Below are 19,409 nucleotides of genomic sequence, written 5' to 3' on the forward strand. Positions count from 1 at the left end.
TTTTTCTGATGTTTTTTTTTTGTTCTTTCAATTGGAACATATTCCTCTGTTTCTTCATTTTGCTTTACTCTCTTTGTTTGCTCTATTATTAGATGAAACAGATACCTCTTCTAGTCTTAAAGGAATGGACTTCTGTAGGAGATGAACCTTGTTGTTCAGCTTTGCCCTAGCTCTTGGTTGTCTCTTAAATTTTTGTGATTGTCTAAATAAACTTATTTATTCTTGATAGGTCCCCATTGTTGAAGGTGTGCCAAGATCTGTCAGTGTTCCAAATAGAGTGATCTTAGTCAAGACCTAGTTTCTGGACACTAGATCCTCAGGCAGCAGCTTTTGAAGAATGCAAATATATACATTTCTGTGGGACCACAAGTGTAAACTCTGCTACCAGACCAGGAGATCTGGATGTGTCCTCTGGGCAACAGTTACAAAAAGCAGGGCTTCTGACAAGTGTATAAGCTTCTTTCTGGGAGGTAGCAGTGAGCTGTGACAAGGCCATGTTGGGGCTCAAAGAAGGCAGGGCTCATCTCCCTGCCTGTGGTCCCTGAGAGCACCTCTCTAATCTCTCAATATGTGACTAACATGAAGCCTGTCCCTCAGGTTGAAGCTCCAGGACAAGTAGATGGGCCATTTTCACAGGCAGACTTGAGATGAGTTCAGTCTGCTATCTGTGCAGTGCTGTAGGTTTGGTAACCTGTGCAGAACTGTCTCTCTGGTTGTGGGGCCCAGAAACAGAAGCCCCTTTGGCTACCAGGTTGTGGTGATTAAGGGGTGTCCCTTGTGTGGACTGTGTTTGGTGGCCAGCTTTAGTCAGGCCTCAGGAGAATGCTGAAGGTGAGCTGTTCATGGTTTTGGTGATGCAGGGAGAAGAGTGCTGGGTATAGAGCATACTGATGGCTTTATCAAGATGTGGGAGGAGCACTGGGGTAGGACATGCCCACAACTTTGGCAATGCAGGAAAAGAGCATGGAGGTAGGGCTCACCTGTGGATTTACCAGGGCCAGGAAAGTGCCCTGAGGGTGGGGCATGCCCATAACTTTACCCACATAGGAGAAAAGTATTGGGAGCCAGACACCTGTACTTGCCACCAGTATTAGCAAGGTAAAGAGAGATGGAGAGTGGGAAAATGGTGTTCTCCATCTCCAAAGAAAGTCCTCATTTGTCTCTATCCCTTCAGCAGTCACTTTAACATTAGATGAGTCTTCATATAATCCAGTCGTTTCTCAAACTGCTGACTTTGTCCTGGGTCCTGGGAGGAGTGAGTCATTGCACAAGCTCCTCAAAATGAATATCTCAAATCCCTGCAGTCTCCCAGTCCTCCTGGGTGTATGCCCCACTGGTTTTCAAAGCCAGATGTTTTCTGGGCCTTGTCTTTCCTGTGCAGGTCCTACAGGGTTGAGGTGTCAGACTGCATAAACCTTTCACTCCTCAGAGAGAGGCTTCAGTATTGTAAGCTCCCTTCTTGTTGTAGGTCACTGCTGGGTTTGGGGTGAGATGGAGTCTCTGCTTCTGCCACCTTGATGTGGCCCTTTAATCCCTTGTGGAGAGAGCTATTCAGCTAGAATTCACTGGGAATTATTCCATACATAATTATAGTTTTGGTATGTCTGAAGAAGGAGGTGAGTTCAGGGTCTTTTCATGCAGCCATCTTGGACTGCCTCATTTTTTATATATATATATATATATATATTTTTTTTTTTTTTTAATATTTTACTTATTTATTTGACAGAGAGAGAGAGAGATCACAAGTAGGCAGAGAGGCAGGCAGAGAGAAGGGGAGGAAGCAGGCTCCCTGCTGAGCAGAGATCCCGATGCAGGGCTCGATCCCAAGGTCCTGAGATCATGACCTGAGCTGAATGCAGAGGCTTTAACCCACTGAGCCGCCCAGGTGTCCCCCCCATAATTTATATATTTTTGTATGTCTTGTTGAAATACTGAATATAAAATATATCAAGAGCATGTGATTTATTTTTATATGTATTTGTCAAGGTTTTTTTTCCTACAACTCTAGATGACTTTGTAAATAACCTTGAATGATTTGAGAAACATTTATGTAGTAAAATCTTTAATCAAATAAAGTAATTAAAATTTATTGGCTATATTATTCTCTTTAAACAGTTATTGTATGTAGTTTTAAAAATTTGTATGTATTTGTAATTAGCAATAGAGATGACTAGAGCTGATGTGAGGTGGATGCAGCTATGGACAAATGTGCAACTCTACCCCTTTATTTCACTTAGTAAATGCAGAGAGATAAATAGTGTAGTAAGTCTCCAAGCAGTAAAACTCAGATGGACTTTCAAATCTTTTTTCTTTTTCACTCTGTTTTACTGATTATTTCTACTTTCATTGTTGCAGTGGGGGCAGATGAACTGGATAGCTACATGTATCAGACAGTGGGTCATCACGCTATTGATTTGTATGCGGAAGCAATGGCTCTTCCCCTCTACCGCCGCACCATTAGAGGAAGGAGTGTGGATACAGGACGAGTGTATACCAAATGCGAAGGTGATGAGGTCGAAGATCTCTATGAGCTTTTGAAACTTGTTAAGGTATGCCCAGTGACCAATTACATTAACTTAATTACTTAGTAATAAATAATTAACAACTGTTAGTGGCCCAACTATTCTTTGAAAAGGTATTTTATCTTTTTGGATAGAAAAGAAAACATTATGCCTTTATATTAAATACTATTTAAAAACAAAACTTTTGTTATTGTTTAGCATTCAGGATTGTCAGATGATATTTAATTAAGTTTTCCTTAGGATTTTGTAGCTGGTGATCTTTTAATGATTTTTTTCTAGGCAAGTACTTATTGAATGTGTACTATGTGTGTGGTATATAGTTCTAGATACTGGAGATGTGTCTCAAGCAATGATCAGATCAGACAAAGCCCTGTTCTGCTGTAGCTTACTTTCCAGTGGAAGCAGATGGACAATAGACAGACAAGCAAATCATACACTTGGTGTATAATGGAGAAGAATGATAAGAAGTGATGACAAGGGGTGGTCAAGCAAGACCTTTCTGGTATGGTGAAATTTAAATAGACCTAATGAAAGCAAGAGACTGAGCCTTGCTTAAATCTAGTAAGAGAGTTATGAATTAAATACTTATGTCCTGCGGCACCTGGGTGGCTCGGTTGGTTAAGTGCCTGCCTTCAGCTCAGGTCATGATCCTGGAGTCCCAGGATCAAGCCCCATATCAGGCTCCCTGCTCAGTGGTGGGTCTGCATCTCCCACTGCTCCTCATCTGCTCATCTTTTAACTCTCTCCCTCTCGCTCAAGTAAATAAAACTCTTGAAAGAAAATAAATAAGTAAATAAATAAATAAATACTTAAGCCCCAGTACATAGAGTTTAGCAACCATTATGCATTGATTGTTAATTTTTCCAAACAGAAAATTTAGGAGAGAAAACCTGGGACTCATATATCTAATATATACTATATTCAGTGTATGTTAATTCATGGAGATTATTTTATACTAAGCCATTATCTTTTCATTCTCATTGATAGTTAACTATTTGACTACATTTTGTATTCTTCTCAATATGAAGTTTTTTCAGTCAGCTATAGTCAGTTCATACAGGGCATATTTAATGAAATAGGGACTTTAAGCTAATGTTTCCTGCTTGTCTTAGCATATTTTCGCAAAAGAAAGCAAGATTTCTGTCCTTTCTACCAAGAAGCACTGCATTTTATTTTTCTCATTCTTCATAGAAGCTCAGCTTTTCAGAAGTTGTATTATGAACTAATGTCATGAAAATTTGCTGGTGTCAAATAGCTACTTCCGTGTTATACTTAAAATTTGATACTGATCAAAGCTTAATAATACCAATTAAGGATTTTAATTAAGAAAAATATATGAAGCACTTAAATTCTTTCAAAGTTTGCTTAATTAAAATTCATCTCATTTTGTATGTCAGAACATTTTCATTTTTATTTACCCTTTAAAAAAAACTGATAGGGAAAATTTTTGGAATAATGCCATAATTTACTGTTTAGTTACAGATAGTATAAGAAATAGATATTTTTCAAAGGAAATTACAGGGAGCTCCTTTCTTTCCTGTGGGAAGATACATATTAATAACAACTATTTTGCTTATCAAACAAGGGAGAAAGGCATAAAAAGTTCCACTTAAATGGTGTTCTCTATATAAATAAGATCTTGACACTGTTCATTTTAAGGTGTGAAATACTGAGGTACAAAGTCTAAATTTTTAAAATTTCTTTTTCGGGGTACAAAGATATTGGGTAATAAGTTTTTAGCATAAACCAGTATTACAAAATGGTGGGATTCACGTGAGAAGTAATTGGATTGCTTAAAAATCACTGATAACTGATAACTTTGGAGAAGCTATGTGATAATAACAGCCTTCCAAGAAAGGGAAAGATAATAAATTACTAATCAATTTAATTAAAAATGGGCAGATTAGTAGTAATTAAGAAGAAATTTCCCTTTCGATCCATGCTGTCTTTGGAAAAATGGATGCTTTCCCATTATCTTTATAGTAACCGTCAGTTATGACATAAATTAATGCTAATGTTAAATCTTGACAACTGCTTTGGAAGTTCGTACATGATAATTATAACTACAGTTGAAAGAGATGTTATCAAGTTGTCGGGGACTAAATAGTTCCTTCTTTTTCTGTATAGAAATATTAGTTTTACTACAGGATATTTTAAGGACATAAATATTGGAAATATATTGCTTTTATAGAAGATATTGTATAACCAGACTTTTATAGTTAAATCCATTTATGAAGCACTCCTATAAGGATTCCAATAGAGGTCTTACATATTCTAATGAATAATTGAGTAATTATGGAAAAAAATGAATCTAGAAAAGCTATAATTCTTCAAGTTAGTGTTTACTCATTCTAAGAAAAAGATGGAATTGCATTTGTTAATCCTTTGAATATTAATGAGCATTGGAAGCATTTAGATTCATTTTCATTATAAACATTTATTTGTAACAGATTGCAGTTTTGTGACTTTTGTATGTAAGTCAAACTTTTGTTCTTGTATCTCTTTTTTCCACAAAATACTAGAGCTAATTTTTGAGTAGGAGATATTTCTTTTTGCAAAGTATGTAATTGACTAATTGCTGAAAAAAAAGTCACAATGACTTGGAAGAATTTGGAGTTAAGTTTCCTAACTATTTTGTAGAAGTTTTAAAAACTACTAGAAATGTAATAAGCCTTTGTACCTCCTAGATGACCAGGTGACTATGACAAGTAGATACATATGTATATTTCAAGGTTACAAGATAACGTGGTTTTCATAAGCTAGGCTTTTTTTCTTTAGAATTTATTTAATATTAAAATTTCTCCATGGTTTTCATCTGGATTAATTTGCCATATAGATAACTTGGATTATTTCCTGGTAATTTTCAAATTCTTTGTGTTTTCTTTTTAAGTCACAGAATAAATGTAATTGTTACTGAAGGATCCATGTAAACACCATATCACGCTGGAGAATATATTTAAGGATTAACATATTTATTCTTTCTCCAGTGTTTTGGAGGCCCTTCTTACTGTTCCTGATATCTTCCTTTTTCTTGGTTATTCCCTCTCTTCAGTAGAGTCCATCTTTAAGAAACTTCATAGAGAAGGTACTTTCAAATCCTTACATTTTGATAGCGTTCCTTTTCTGCCCTCACATTTGATGGATACATTGGTTAAACTTAAAATTTTAGATTGAAAAATAATTTTTCTTTAAACCATTGAAGATACTGCTTCATGGTCTGCTAGCATTTTGCTGATGAGAGATTTGCGGCTGATATGATTTTTGTTCTTTTTAGCTGAGTCTTTTTCCTCCCTCTTAACTTTTATGATTGTGCCTTTATGGTTGGTGTACAGAAATGTCACAACAATGCATTGGATATTGAACGTTGCTTCTCCAGGATCCCTTCTGAAGCTTCCTACTGAGTGGCAGCATGTCCCTATCTTCTTCCCCATAGTGACCATTCAGAGTTGGTATTAATCCAGGGGAAAGCCAGTCACAATATGGCATTCTCCTGACTATAGCAATTGGATCAGTGATAGCTTTGTTAACTTATGTGTACCAAATAGAATGAGGCCTAGGATGGTGAATGGTTGGCAGAAAATAAACACTCCCCAGTACAGAAGAATGTGTGGGTTTAAGACCTTGAACTGCTATGGCTTTTTGTTTCTGGATGGATAAAAACCTGATGTCAAATCTGACACAAAAAATAGCAGAGCCAGTAGGATTGCAGTTTGAGGATGGCTCTGTGAAATCCTCTTCCTTTATTTGTTTGATAATTTGCCCTCCTGATTCTCCCTATTCTCTTTTTCTGGTATTCTCACTGATCAGATATTAGACATCCTAGATTGAATCTTCATATCTCTTATCTTTTCTCACATTATTTCTTACACTTATGTTGTTTTGTTGTACATTATGTAAGATTATTTTGAAAATTCCCTACTTTCTTAGCAGGCATATTTTTGGTATTCAATAACTTTACTTGTTTATTGATTATTTCATTTTTATAACAGCTAGTTTCTCCTTCTGTAGATGTAATATCCTTATATCTCTCTTAAAATACGAATTAGTTTTAAACACTGTCTTTTGCTTCCTAAAATATTAATGTTTTCTTTAGGGTTTCTTTCTCTTATTTTTTCTCTTTCATGTTGTAGTCTTTTCTCAACTGTTTTGGTTACTTATTCATATCTAGTATCTAAGAATAAGGCAAGAGCAAAGATGACTGAACATTTTTGATTTTAGAGTTTTTCAGCCCCACATCTCACACTTGTTATGTCTGGAGTTCAGGATAATGTAGCCTAGTTTGTTTTCTTCCTTAGCTTTCTTCTCTTTAATGCAAATAGTGGGTTACAGCTTCTTATGCTGATTTATCAGTCATTGTTTCTTCTTGATTGGCTCACTCAAGAAATTTATGGAAATCCTTTTGCCATCGATGTCTGCCCCTGCCTGCCCCACAGTCTCTTTGTTTTCTAGAGGTTATACATTTGTTTTCATTTTAATGAACTCTCTTCATCCAGAAATCTGTGTTAATTTCTTTCTAATGGAATGCATTTAATATTCTTCCCAAAGTTGAATATTCACTTTCAGTCTTCCGCTTCTAATCCTTGCTACTTTTTTCCTCTCATATTCTTTTTCTCATTAGGCATTTTATCTTGCTGTCTATGATCTTAAATTGCTTAATTGACACTTGCATTGTAATTTGAATACAAAAATAAATGAGTAGTTGTCTTTTAAAATTTTTAAATTTTTTTTTTAAGATTTTATTCATTTGAGACAGAGAGATATGGAGAGATAGAACATGCACAGGGGGAGGGGCAGAAGAAGAGACTCCCAGCTGAGCAGGGAGCTGGATACCCGGCTTGATCCCAGGACGTGGAGATCATGACCTGAGCCAAAAGCAGATGCCCAACCGTCTGAGTCACTGAGGCACCCCTGTCTTTGTTTTTTTAAACAGAAAGTTTGCTGTTGATAGAAAGGTTTATAAATAACTGACTGATTTTTTAAAACTAGATTTTAACTGAATAACCAGAGGGGAATTTGCTCTCTATAGTTAAGAGTCTCCTTCTTGGTTTGTCTCTTTTATGCTTTATTCATTTGTTTTGTTTCTTAAATTCCAGATGTGAGTGAAATCATACGGTATTTGTCTTTCTCTGGCTGATTTACTTCACTTAGCATGTATTCTCTAGATTCATCCATGTTATTGCAAATGTCAAGACTTTATTCTTTTTTATGGCTGAATAATATTCCATGGAATATTTATACCACCTTTTCTTTATCCATTCATCTATCAGTGGACACTTGAGCTGCTTCCATAATTTCACTATTGTTAATAATGCTGCAGTAAACATAGGGGTGCATATATCTTTTCAAATTAGTGTTTTTATATTCTTTGGGTAAATATCCAGTAGTGAAATTATTGGATCATATGGTAGTTCTATTTATAACTTTTTGAGGAACCTCCATACTGTTTTCCACTGGTGGCTGCACCAATTTGCATTCCCACTAACAGTACACAGGTGTTCCTTTAAGAAAAGGAGAAATTTATTGACAATAACCTAAAGATAAATTTGGCTTCAGGAAAACTAGATACAGAAGACAGAGAATATAATCACTTTTTACCCCATTTCTATTTCTTTCCTTTATTTTCTGTTGATTCCATTCTGATTAGACCCTTATAAGATGGCTCCTGGTTACATTCTTCCTGGTTCAAATCTAGTAGGAAAAGCTCCAGTCTTTTAAAATAACTCAGAGGAAGATCCAGTTACATTTCACTGTCACTCAGTGGCTTGACTTATATCATCCATTAGCTAGTTATTAATGGGAGAAGATGACTTCATTTGACTGGCTTGGCTTAGGTCATGTGCCATTCCTGGAGCAAGAGATGGGAGTCATGATTACTGGAACCACATTTTACTATGGTTCTATGGGAAGAACAGAACCTGTTGGGGGAAAGTGGGTCCCCAAATACAAAGCAGGCTGTTGCTGGTAGAAGTGCAAACTGTGTCAGAGAGTTAAAAAGCAGCAGGTTTCCTGAAAAATAAATAGGTTTCAGCTGCTTACAAACTTGGGCACCATCCTAAATGGTTCTTCTTTTATTGTCTCCCTCCCTCCTATCCTCCATCTCTTCTTGCCCTCCTTCTCTCTTAACCTCTTTCAAAAATAGTTTATCATTGGAACCACAACAGTGAGCTTATACTCTGGAACTTGTATTCGGTTGCTCATGATTTCTCCACCTTAATATTCTATAGGCATGATAAACTCAACAAGTTCAAAATATGGTCATTCTCATTCTGCATGAACTTGCTCCACTTCCTATATTTCCCTCTTAGTTAAAATCCTCCTCATTTACCCTATCACCTGAGTCTAAACTAGAGCCTCACTACTATATTTCCACTTTCTCTCAGTTCCCATGCCAACCACCACTATTACATCCCTAGTACTTGTTGATATTACTCTGTGGCTTCTGATATCCGACCCTTTGGTCTCATTCTCCTCATAAGTGAGAAGATTCGTCAACTTGCCTTCAATATTACCTTGTGTACCATTCAGCCTTTCTACTATATTGTCATCAGCTGTTCTGCACAAATACTTTAATAACCCATTATTAAGACAAACTACAAACGCATTAGCCTGACATAAAAGACTCTAAGAAGAGACCCTTGCATCTCTACCTGTCTGATCCTGTCATTCCCACACAAATTTCTGGGTTCAAGTTATGAACTGATGATGTTTCTAGGAGATTGCTTTTCATGTCTGAATCTTGCCTGTGCTTTTCCACACTCTTATCTCTGTTCTGAAGAACCTCTTCTCACCTCATACCCTTCTGTGAAATTGGCTCTAATTTATCTATTTCCTGTCTTTTACTTGTCCTCTTTCCATACGTATACTCTTTCTCAGGACATTGGGAGGATTGCTTATTTGCTTTTGTTTTTACACTTGGAAGCTTACATGGAATAGGCATCATAATGAAACTTTGCAAAATAAGATATCCTATCAGATTTGGCAGTGTAACCACTAAGTGTACCAAGAATAATTTCCAGCTGCAGAATATTTTATAATAATGCCAAGCAGACACTTTTTCAAATTGTTTTTGGTATCTGCATGTTAGAAAACATGCTTATTATGGTGGAAAATTGCTCTGTGGATTTCTTTCCACTTTGGATCTTGGTGAAAAAAGCCTTAGATGGTTGGGTGGCTTAAAGCAAATCCAAAGGGTTTAGGGTGTGAGAAACTTATAAGAGGGCCTTAAGATTTTCAGGGAGGACCCAGACATACTGATAATTAAACAGGCACATAGCCCTATACAGATTGCTCCTGGCTCTTCAGCATTGCACAGCTTGACTCAAGCCCTGTCAGTTCCCAAGATTTGGGACATTAAGCCTGGCCCATTGGCACAAGAAATGTTTTGTTAGTATCAATTCTGGACCTCAAACAGAAGAGTTGCAGTTAGCACAGACAAATGTCATTTTGACTCCCAGGTGTGATTTTATTGAGGCTGTGTTTTGCTGGCCCTTCAGACAATAAAGTCAAGCATACTTAGAAAGCTCATGATGGATGATCTGTCTGGAAATAAAATATTGGCTTATACTTGTCAGTTATTATAGTTTGTAAACTTTTCACATATCTAGAGTCTTCATCTGTAGACTCCCCCTAAAGTCTAGAAAATGTGACTCCCTCGTTGTAGCAAAATGATTATTCTGTCTCCTCAACCTTGAACTTTCTCTACTTGGTATCACTGATAGTGTGTGTGTATTAAACATGCACATGTATACTCTATTTTTTGGCCTGATTCAGTGCCTCTCTATAAATTCAGTAGTTGACTTTTATGTCCCTGTATTCTTCTCTTCTATGAACTATAATTTCTATCTTAACATATACTCTATATATTTTAAAGTATGTTGGGTATATTTGACTTATCTTTTAAGACTCTGTTGTTTGTATCCTATTGACTTTTTGTCTTTTTTCCTGACTATTTTACTTTATTTGGTTAGAAACTTTCTGTAGTTGTCTAGTTTGGAGTTGTGTTGTCTAAGACACTAGATGCATGTTTCTGTCTTACAGTCTTTTACTTCATCTCTAGATCTGTAGTTTACCTTGTCTTTGTCATATTCTCTATTAAAATACTGAGAATATATTATCAAAACTTACAAATACAAGGGCGCCTGGGGGGCTCAGTGGGTTAAGCCTCTGCCTTCCGCTTAGGTCATGATCCCAGGGTCCTGGGATCAGGCCCCACATCAGGCACTCTGCTCGTCGGGGAGCCTGCTTCCTCCTCTCTCTCTGCCTGCTTGTCTGCCTAATTGTGATCTCTCTCTCTGTCAAGTAAATAAATAAAATCTTAAAAAAAAAAACAAATTCACAAATATAAATTACTTTATTCATGGGGTGCCTGGGTGGCTCAGTCAGTTAAGTGGCTGCCTTTGGCTCAGGTCATGATCCCAGGATCCTGGGATCGAGCCCCACATCTAGCTCCCTGCTCAGTGGGAAGCCTGCTTCTCCCTCTCCCTCTGCCACCTCTGCTTATCTGCTTTCTCTCTCTCTCTTTCTCTATCTGACGAGTAAAATAGTTTTTAAAAATAATAAATAAATTACTTTATTCATTTATTGTTTATCCTTAATATTTTTTTGTGGCACAGGACTTTATTGGTAGTCACACAACAATATGTTAGATCTTAAACTGATATTTTTACATCTACTTTCCTTTTTTTTTTTTTTTTTTTTTTTAAGAGACAGAGCATACACACACACACAACCAAGGGTAGAGAAAGCAGAGGGAAAGAGAGAATCCCATGTGGGGCTCAATCTCATGACCCTGAGATCATGACCTGAACTGAAATCAAGAGTCAGATGCTTGCCCAACTGAGTCAGCCAGGAGCCCCATGACTTTCCCTTTTAAATTGGGAACATCTTCATTCAGCAGATTTATAGTTCTTAAATCATACAGTAACCATAAAAAGCAAAGATAAAATCAATAAATATTTAGAGTTTTTAAAATGATTATTATTGGTAAGAGGTGATTCAATAGTGGCCTTTTCTGTGACATGCTGATGTGAGAAAAAATTGAGTGAATTAAAAAGGTGTATTAATTGACCTTGACTTTTCCTTTTTATTTTTTAAAGATTTTATTTATTTATTTGACAGACAGAGATCACAAGTAGGCAGAGAGGCAGGCAGAGAGAGGAAGGGAAGCAGGCTCCCTGATGAGCAGAGAGCCCAATGCGGGGCTCGATCCCAGGACCCTGGGATCATGACCTGAGCCAAAGGCAAAGGCTTTAACCCACTGAGCCACCCAGGTGCCCCTTGACTTTTCCTTTAGACTTTAACTTGATACTACTACAGTTTATAGACTCTTCTTTATGTCTTTTATTCTGCAAACATTAATTGGATGCTTATAATGTACCAGTAATGTAAAGAGATGTATGAGACAGTCTCAGCCTTCACAGAGCTTGAGGAGATAAGACCTGTACACAAAGAAACTACTACAAGGTAGAGTTGCCATTGGAGAATGCAATTTAAAAGGATGTGAGGATTCTTTTTTTTTTAAAGATTTTACCCATTTATTTGACAGAGATCGCAAGTAGGCAGAGGGAGACAGGAGGAAGCAGGCTCCCTGCTGAGCAGAGAGCCCAATGTGGGGCTTGATCCCAGGACCCTGGGATCATGACCTGAGCCGAAGGCAGAGGCTTTCACCCACTGAGCCACCCAGGTGCCCCGGCTGTGAGGGTTCTGAGGAGAAAAAAATCTTGTGTTGGGGCATTCGGAGAGCCTTATGGGGGAATACATTTGATATCCTTGAAAGTTGTTTGGATTTTGACAAAGGCAGCATGGGTGAATGCCTAAAAGAATGTTGCAAATTAGGGGCAGAGCTTAGCCAAAGTCATGGAAGCAGAAAATCATGAGATGTATTAGGGAAATAGCAAGAAGTTCAGTGTGGAGAGATCAGAGTTTAAGGGGTAGTGGAAAATCAGTCTGCAAAGGTTGATTGAAGCAAAAAAATAGTGTCTTAAATTTTAGGCCAAGGATTATTTAGGCAGTAGAAAGCCCCTAAGGTGGTATTTTCCAAACTCAGTTTAATGTGTCACACCATTTTTTCCCTTTAAATGAAAGAGACCAGAATAAAATAGAAAGTATCAAAGTGCATTGTACATAGTAAGGTTAATTATATTTTGTGAAATGTGCATTCATGTGTGTGTATGCATGTACATTAGGTATATTCTAGGCTGTTAAACAAATTGTTAAGGTTAAACAAATTTGAAAGCCACTATCCTGAAGGACTTTACAAAAGGAATAACAGAATTGTATAGTTGAAGGGAACTTGTCATTAAGTTGAACCACTATAATGATGCAAGAAATGGATTGATGAAGTGGAATTCTGGAGATGAGGGGTTCAGATTGAAAACTGAGATATGAGGCTAGCTGACAGGTTCTGAGGACTTGAACTAGAGGAGTAGCAATGGGAAAGGTGAAGAGAGGACATTGCAGAGGTGAATTGACAGGGCTTGATGGTGGCTTAAATAAAAAGATGGTATTTATATAAAAAGTGACAGGGAGTCTATATAAGGTACTTAGTAAACTAACAGTTCCATGGCTAATTCATTCAGATTTCAACTCTGGGCAGTGTTGATAATCAGAGTGAATTACAATAGCTATATATTACAAATATTGTGTTACTAAATTTTATAGCACCCTATCTTTGTCATCTCTTTAAGCTGGAATAGGATGATATAGAAGATGCTTCATATCAAGCTGGGTTCATTTAATCAAGATTAATTCTTAATAAATGTTAGTCGTACAACAGGTGTTGGCAAGGAGGTATAGAAAAAAAGAACCCTCTGCCGTGTTGGTGGGAATGCAAGCTGGTACAGCCACTCTGGAAAACAATGTAGAGGTTCCTCAAAAAGTTAAAAATAGAACTACCATATAATCCAGCAATTGCACTACTGGATATTTACCCAAAGAATACAAAAACATGAACTAAAAAAAAAAATGTGCACCACTACATTTATAGCAGCATTATTTATAATGGCTAAGTTATAGAAGCAACCCAAGTCTCCATTGATTGATGAATGGATAAAGAAGAGGTGATGTAGCTATACACACACACAAACACATACAAATATTATTCAGCCATAAAAAAGAATGACATCTTGCCATTTGTGAAAACACAGATAGAGCTAGAGAATGTAATGCTAGGCAAAATCGGAGAAAGACAAATACCATATGATTGCACTCATAGGTAGAATTTAAGAAACAAAACAAAGGAACAAAGGGAAAAAGAGAGAGAGCAAAACCAAGAAGGAGACTCTTAACTATAGAGAACAAATTGATGGTTACCAAAGGGGAGGGGATAAGGGGTGGGGAGATGGATGAAATAGTTGATGGAGATTGAGGAATGTACTTGTTGTGATGAGCACCCAGTGATTAAAATAAAAAAACTTAAATAAATAAGTAAATGTTGGTCTGATGGTCCTTTTAATTGAACATTTAATTTTTTTCATATTATTATATGTAGTACTTATCAACTAAAATATTTTATCCTTATTTCTCAACTCGAAATGAAATCACCTAGTGTGAATGCACAGAAGGAAGCAAAATGTATGGTATTAATGAGTTTAACATAACAATGCATTTAGGTGAGATTTAATTTATCATAGTAATTGCACTGAAAAGTTATTTACTTGTTTTTACCAGTAAATTACTGGTAATTACTGTAAGCCAGTAAATTACTGGTATTTACAAGAAAAATATAATCTTTTTAGTTTTATGATATAATTGACATATAATATTGTGTAAATTTAAGGTGTACAGTGCTTTGACTTGATATATTTATAAATTGCAAAATGATTATCACCCTAGCATTAGCTAAAACCACATTCCATCACTTAATTACCATTTCTTTTTTGTAGTGAGAACATTGAAGATCTATGTTTTTAGCAACTTTCAAGTATATAATAGAGTATTATTAATTATAACCACTATGCTGTACATTAGATCCCTAGAACTTGTTAATCTTATAACTGGAAATTTGTACCCTTTGATCAACATCTTCCCATTGACCCCACTCGCCAGCCCTTGGTGACCACCACTCTACTCTGTTTCTCTGGGTTTGGAATTTTTTAGTTTCCACATGTGTCTTTCTCTGACTTATTTCACTTAGTATATATATAATGAGGTATATGCATACCACGTGTTCTTTATCCATTTATCTGTTGATTAAGGTTAGGTTGTTTCCATATCTTGGCTGTTGGGAATAGTGAAGCAATGAACAATGGGGGTACAGATTATTTCTTTGAGATCCTGTTTTCATTTCCTTTGAATATATACCCGGAGGTGGGCTTGCTGGGTCATATGGTTTTAGTTTTTTTCAAAAACCTCCATACTGTTTTTCCATAGCAACTGTACCAATTTACATTCCTACCAGCAGTGCCCAAGTATTCCCTTCTCTCCATACCCTCACCAGCACTTGCTATCTGTTGCCTTTTTGATGATAGTCATTTTAACAGATGTGAAGTGATATCTCATTGTGGTTTTGATTTGCATATCTCTGATGATTAATGATGTTGAGTACCTTTTTGTGTACCTGCTGGCCATTTGGATGCCTTATTTGAAAAGATACCTATTCCATTCCACTGCCCATTTATTTGTGGGGGTTTTTGTAGTTTTTTTGCTGTTTTGTTTTGTTTGCTAGTGAATTGTATGCATTTTTTATATATTTTAAGTATTAACCTTTTATTAGATATATGATTTGCAAGTGTTTTATTCTATAGGTTGTCTTTTCATTTTGTTGATTGCTTCTCTAGCTCTGCAGAAGTTTTGTTTTTTTTTTTTTTTAGTTTGATTTAGTTGCACTTATTTACAAATATAAAGTCTTTATAGGTTCTATAGGCTTTTGGGCATCATGTCAGATTGAACCTGGCTTCAGGCCTGTAAATTAAGTGACCCCTTATATTCCATTTATGGTTTTCCTCTCACTCTATAATTTACCCTTCAAACTCCTGCCAGATTCGTCTTACTAAAAAGCATAGATGCAGTCACATTCCTCTCTTCATCAAAAATCTTCATTGCTTACCATTGATCTGTGAGGTGCTCTATAATACGGCTTGCACTTGTGTTTCATCTTTTTTCAGTATTCCTCTACACAGTACCTACTTCCCATCTATACTAGACTATGTCAGAATTCATCCCGCCTTCCCCCCCCACCGCCACAGTCCATGTCTTTCTTGCATAGTGCTGTGTTATAGTCAGAAATAACCTTTCCTCTCCAGTTGCTTCTTTCACATGGCTTCTCCTTTTGATATTTTCCTTCAAATGCCCCTACTGAATGTAATAACTTCCTCTCTGGAACCTTCATATAACATTGTATTTCTCTTATAGTACTTAATCTGTCTTGATATACAGAGCTACTAGGTTTTGTTTTGTTTTGTTTTGTTTTTTATCTTGTGGGTTTTGTTTAAAGATTTTAAGTATCTTGAGGAGCAGGGATTTTATTTCACTTTTTATTTTTTATGGTACTTTATACAACTGTTGAACTATACAGGCATTGTGTTTAACTGTACTCCTCTGGTATTCATTTATTGCATCTGTAAACTATGGATATATCTTTTTTTTTTAATTTATCTGTTTTGAGAATAAGGTGAAAATATACGAGAGTCTCTTTAGGTTTCTAGGAAGAAAGATGCTGTATAAATTAATTTTGTTTTATTTTTTGTTGTTATTTTTGTACCTTGTCAACTTCATGTTAGTGCCAGGTATTCTTTCTTCTTTATTCCTTTGCTTCCAAAATAATCCAGTGAAGCTAAATAAAGTCAGGTTTGCTTGTTTTTGTTTTCCATTACATACAAAGTTCTATTAGTGCATTAATACTTAATTAATATTAAGTAGTAGCTGCAAGTTGGCATTGAGATGAGTGTAATTCCTCTCGACTTTATTAGTAAGTTAATACAGAGAAGAAAAAGAATGGTAATCGTTCAAGTTGTGAAAGAGGTTTTAACGTGGGCAAATTTTTATTTAATATTAGATTGAATTTATCTTTCTACATATGTTGCCTTTAATTTTGGGCCCCCTTGAGTCTTTTTCAGACTCTTACATTCAGATAATTGAACCTTCTGAGGACATATAGAATTGATGTTTTTTATCTAGTTACCAACGTGAATAAACTGATGTATGGGTTGTTTCAAAAGAAGATAAGGAATTAAACCAGAAGATGACAAAGGTTTTTATTTATAGATGCTTTCTTTCCATCAAAACTTATTTTGGCATGTTCTTTTAAAATTCTGTGCTTATCTTTAAAATCTAAGCAGTGTATTTTCTATTAACTCATTTATAAAAAGCCTCAAGCAAGAACTTCCATTTGAAAGTTACATGAACTGACTTTAGAGAAACTAAACTTCTGAGAGAGAATATGAGAAATTAAGAGATGTCCAGTGGCAATAGAAAAGGGCCATTGTGTGCAATCCTGTACACAGGATTGTGTGAAATCTCTTACCTCTCAATGCCAGGGGAATTATATCACAGTTATTCTTAACATCTACAGTGCTGGGTCATATGGTTGTTTTGTATACTTATACACATTGGGTGTTCAACGAGCAGTTGTTAAATTAAACTTGGTGAACAAAGTTAAGCCCATCTAACCCTGACAAAATCCAGCTAATATTTTTCCTTATAGATTTCTATAAAAAACGTTGAGAATTTTTCCTTACAGATTTCTGTAAAAATACGTTGAGAATCAGAAAGACAGAAATTATTTATCAGACATTTGTTAACCTTCCTCGTACAGGATTCTTTGCTCTCTACTATAGGATTGGTTCCAGAGCCATTGAAATGATCCAAGGTCTATTTTAAGACCAGTTCCCTTATGGATTTTTTCCTACATAGTAATTTCACTGGGAAGTGAGAAAGGTAGGGAGAATCATTGTCACTTGATAAATAATTCACAGTCTCCCTTTTGAGTTTTTCACAAATCAGATTTTTTAGTAATTTTTACTGATCTCATAGTCATTTGGTGACTTTTTTAACCCTCACCAAAGTTCTGATTTTGAGTGTTCATATAACCTGGTCGTGGTCATAGAAAACTAATAAAAAGCAGTCTAGTGGAATTCAGTGCAAGATAGTGTAATATTATAAGACAAGGAGAGAGGTGTTTTTGAACTCTGAAATTTTGTGTAAATTTTTTGAATATGTAAATTTTTCTGGGGAGAGGTCCAGATTTTTATTACAGTCTCAGATTGGTCTCTTCTCTTCAGAAGTCTGATAACTACTGTTTTAACCATAAATTTCAGAAAGCCTTGTAGCCCGGGGGTATTTATGACTTCTCAACTCAGGAATCGGTTATCCTTTGAGCCTGTAGCACATACTGTTGGTAGGTGCTGTGAGGTCAGAGGGGCTATCTAGATCTTAGAAGGAGTGAGGAAGACAGTAGAATGGAGGTAGCACCAGAGAGCAGATGAGGATGACATACATCTCTTAAGAAGGATACTAAGATTTCAAAGAGAATAGAGTGCAAAGTGGTATGTTAAAATTTCAGGTAGGAAGTGATGGGGACCAGAGAAGGAACACTAGACTTGGGAACCTGTACATGGTCTGGCTGGCTCATAATAGACCCTTGGGTTTTGTGTTGAAGGAGAATAGAGATGCAAAAGGCAATTTCCTGAAGTATAGCTTTCATTTTTTGAATTTCTGTTGTGTTTAATGACTTTTGAGGGAAGTTATTACATTATGCCTTCTTTTATATAATTATTTGCATATATAATATATCGTCATTGTTAGCTTAAACCTCTTAAAGGCAAGAACTTTGTGTTTTTCAGTTTTGGATACTCTGCAGTGCTCACCATGAGGCCTTCTCCATATGAGATGCTCAAAATTTTTGTGGTATATTTGCTCTAAGGATGCTATTGAGGATTTTATAATATCTTTTTCTTTTTTTAAAGATTGATTTATTTATTTGAGAGAGAGAGTGTGTGCACACGTGTGCATAGGGGCAAGGGACTGAAAGAAAGAATCTCAAGCAGATTCCCCACTGAGCATGGAGCACAACACAGGGTTCGATCTCAGGACCCTGAGATCAGGACCTGAACAGAAATCAAGAGTTGGACGCTAATAGACAAAACTACTCAGGTATCTTGACCCAGATTTTTATCATATCACACATTAAAATTCATGACATTTCAGGGGTGGAATTTCTTGTGTAACTTGGTCTTAAATATTTTGTCTTACTATAACTGTTGGACAGTTTTAATGTGTGAAAACTGTAAATCATGCAACTCATTCCAGTTTTCTTTTTGTATTGATTGTTAGAAGCCCAGAGACATGTGATTTTTTTCAATTATTTCTGCATTATTACTTAATTGATATTGTTTGTGCAGCACTATCTGCCAGACACTGTTATACATTTTATACATTATATGCTAATTTATCTTTATCAACTCTGGTTTATTTTCTCTATTTTGCAACCACTAAACTAAAATACATTGTGGTTAAGTAAATTGTCCAAGATTACACAGCTAGAAAGTAGTAGAATATGTATTTTTAATCACTGTATTCTTCTGCCTCCCCTAGCACTATGACATGTTATCCTGCAGATATTATCATAAAATAGTGCGTATATAGTGCATATTTATAAACCAATCAGGCATGTGTGAATTAACAGTGAGACAGAGGAGTGGACATGTGGTTAAATAAGGGGGAGTGATGTTACTGAGTCAAGGATCAAAGTAATTTCTCTGTGCTTAATCTCATCTCATTTCAGAACTCTCAGAATTCTTTTAAATTGTTGCTACTCAAAGTGTGGTCTAGGAGCTGGTACTAATCCATGAAATAATTGTTATTGGTACGAGGTCAGCTATTTATGGAAATGGAAAATAAGCATTTGGAAACTTTTGTAGTTATTTGAGAGTAATTTTATATCTATTGAGT

The 19,409-nt window shown here is 36.0% G+C and overlaps 1 protein-coding gene across 2 annotated transcripts in view; it reads left to right on the top strand.

Annotated features, from left to right (window-relative positions):
• The window catches only part of DPH6 (diphthamine biosynthesis 6), a 180,625-nt gene that overhangs the window by 14,369 nt on the left and 146,847 nt on the right, over positions 1-19,409 (top strand). For both annotated transcript variants that reach the window (XM_032856899.1, XM_032856900.1), the window contains exon 3: positions 2,356-2,549. In XM_032856899.1, the coding sequence (XP_032712790.1) occupies positions 2,356-2,549 (194 nt within the window). The remainder of the gene's footprint in view (positions 1-2,355; positions 2,550-19,409) is intronic.

The sequence above is a fragment of the Lontra canadensis genome, unplaced genomic scaffold (genome assembly GCF_010015895.1).
Source record: "Lontra canadensis isolate GAN:19392208 unplaced genomic scaffold, GSC_riverotter_1.0 scaffold12, whole genome shotgun sequence".
Taxonomy (NCBI): domain Eukaryota; kingdom Metazoa; phylum Chordata; class Mammalia; order Carnivora; family Mustelidae; genus Lontra; species Lontra canadensis.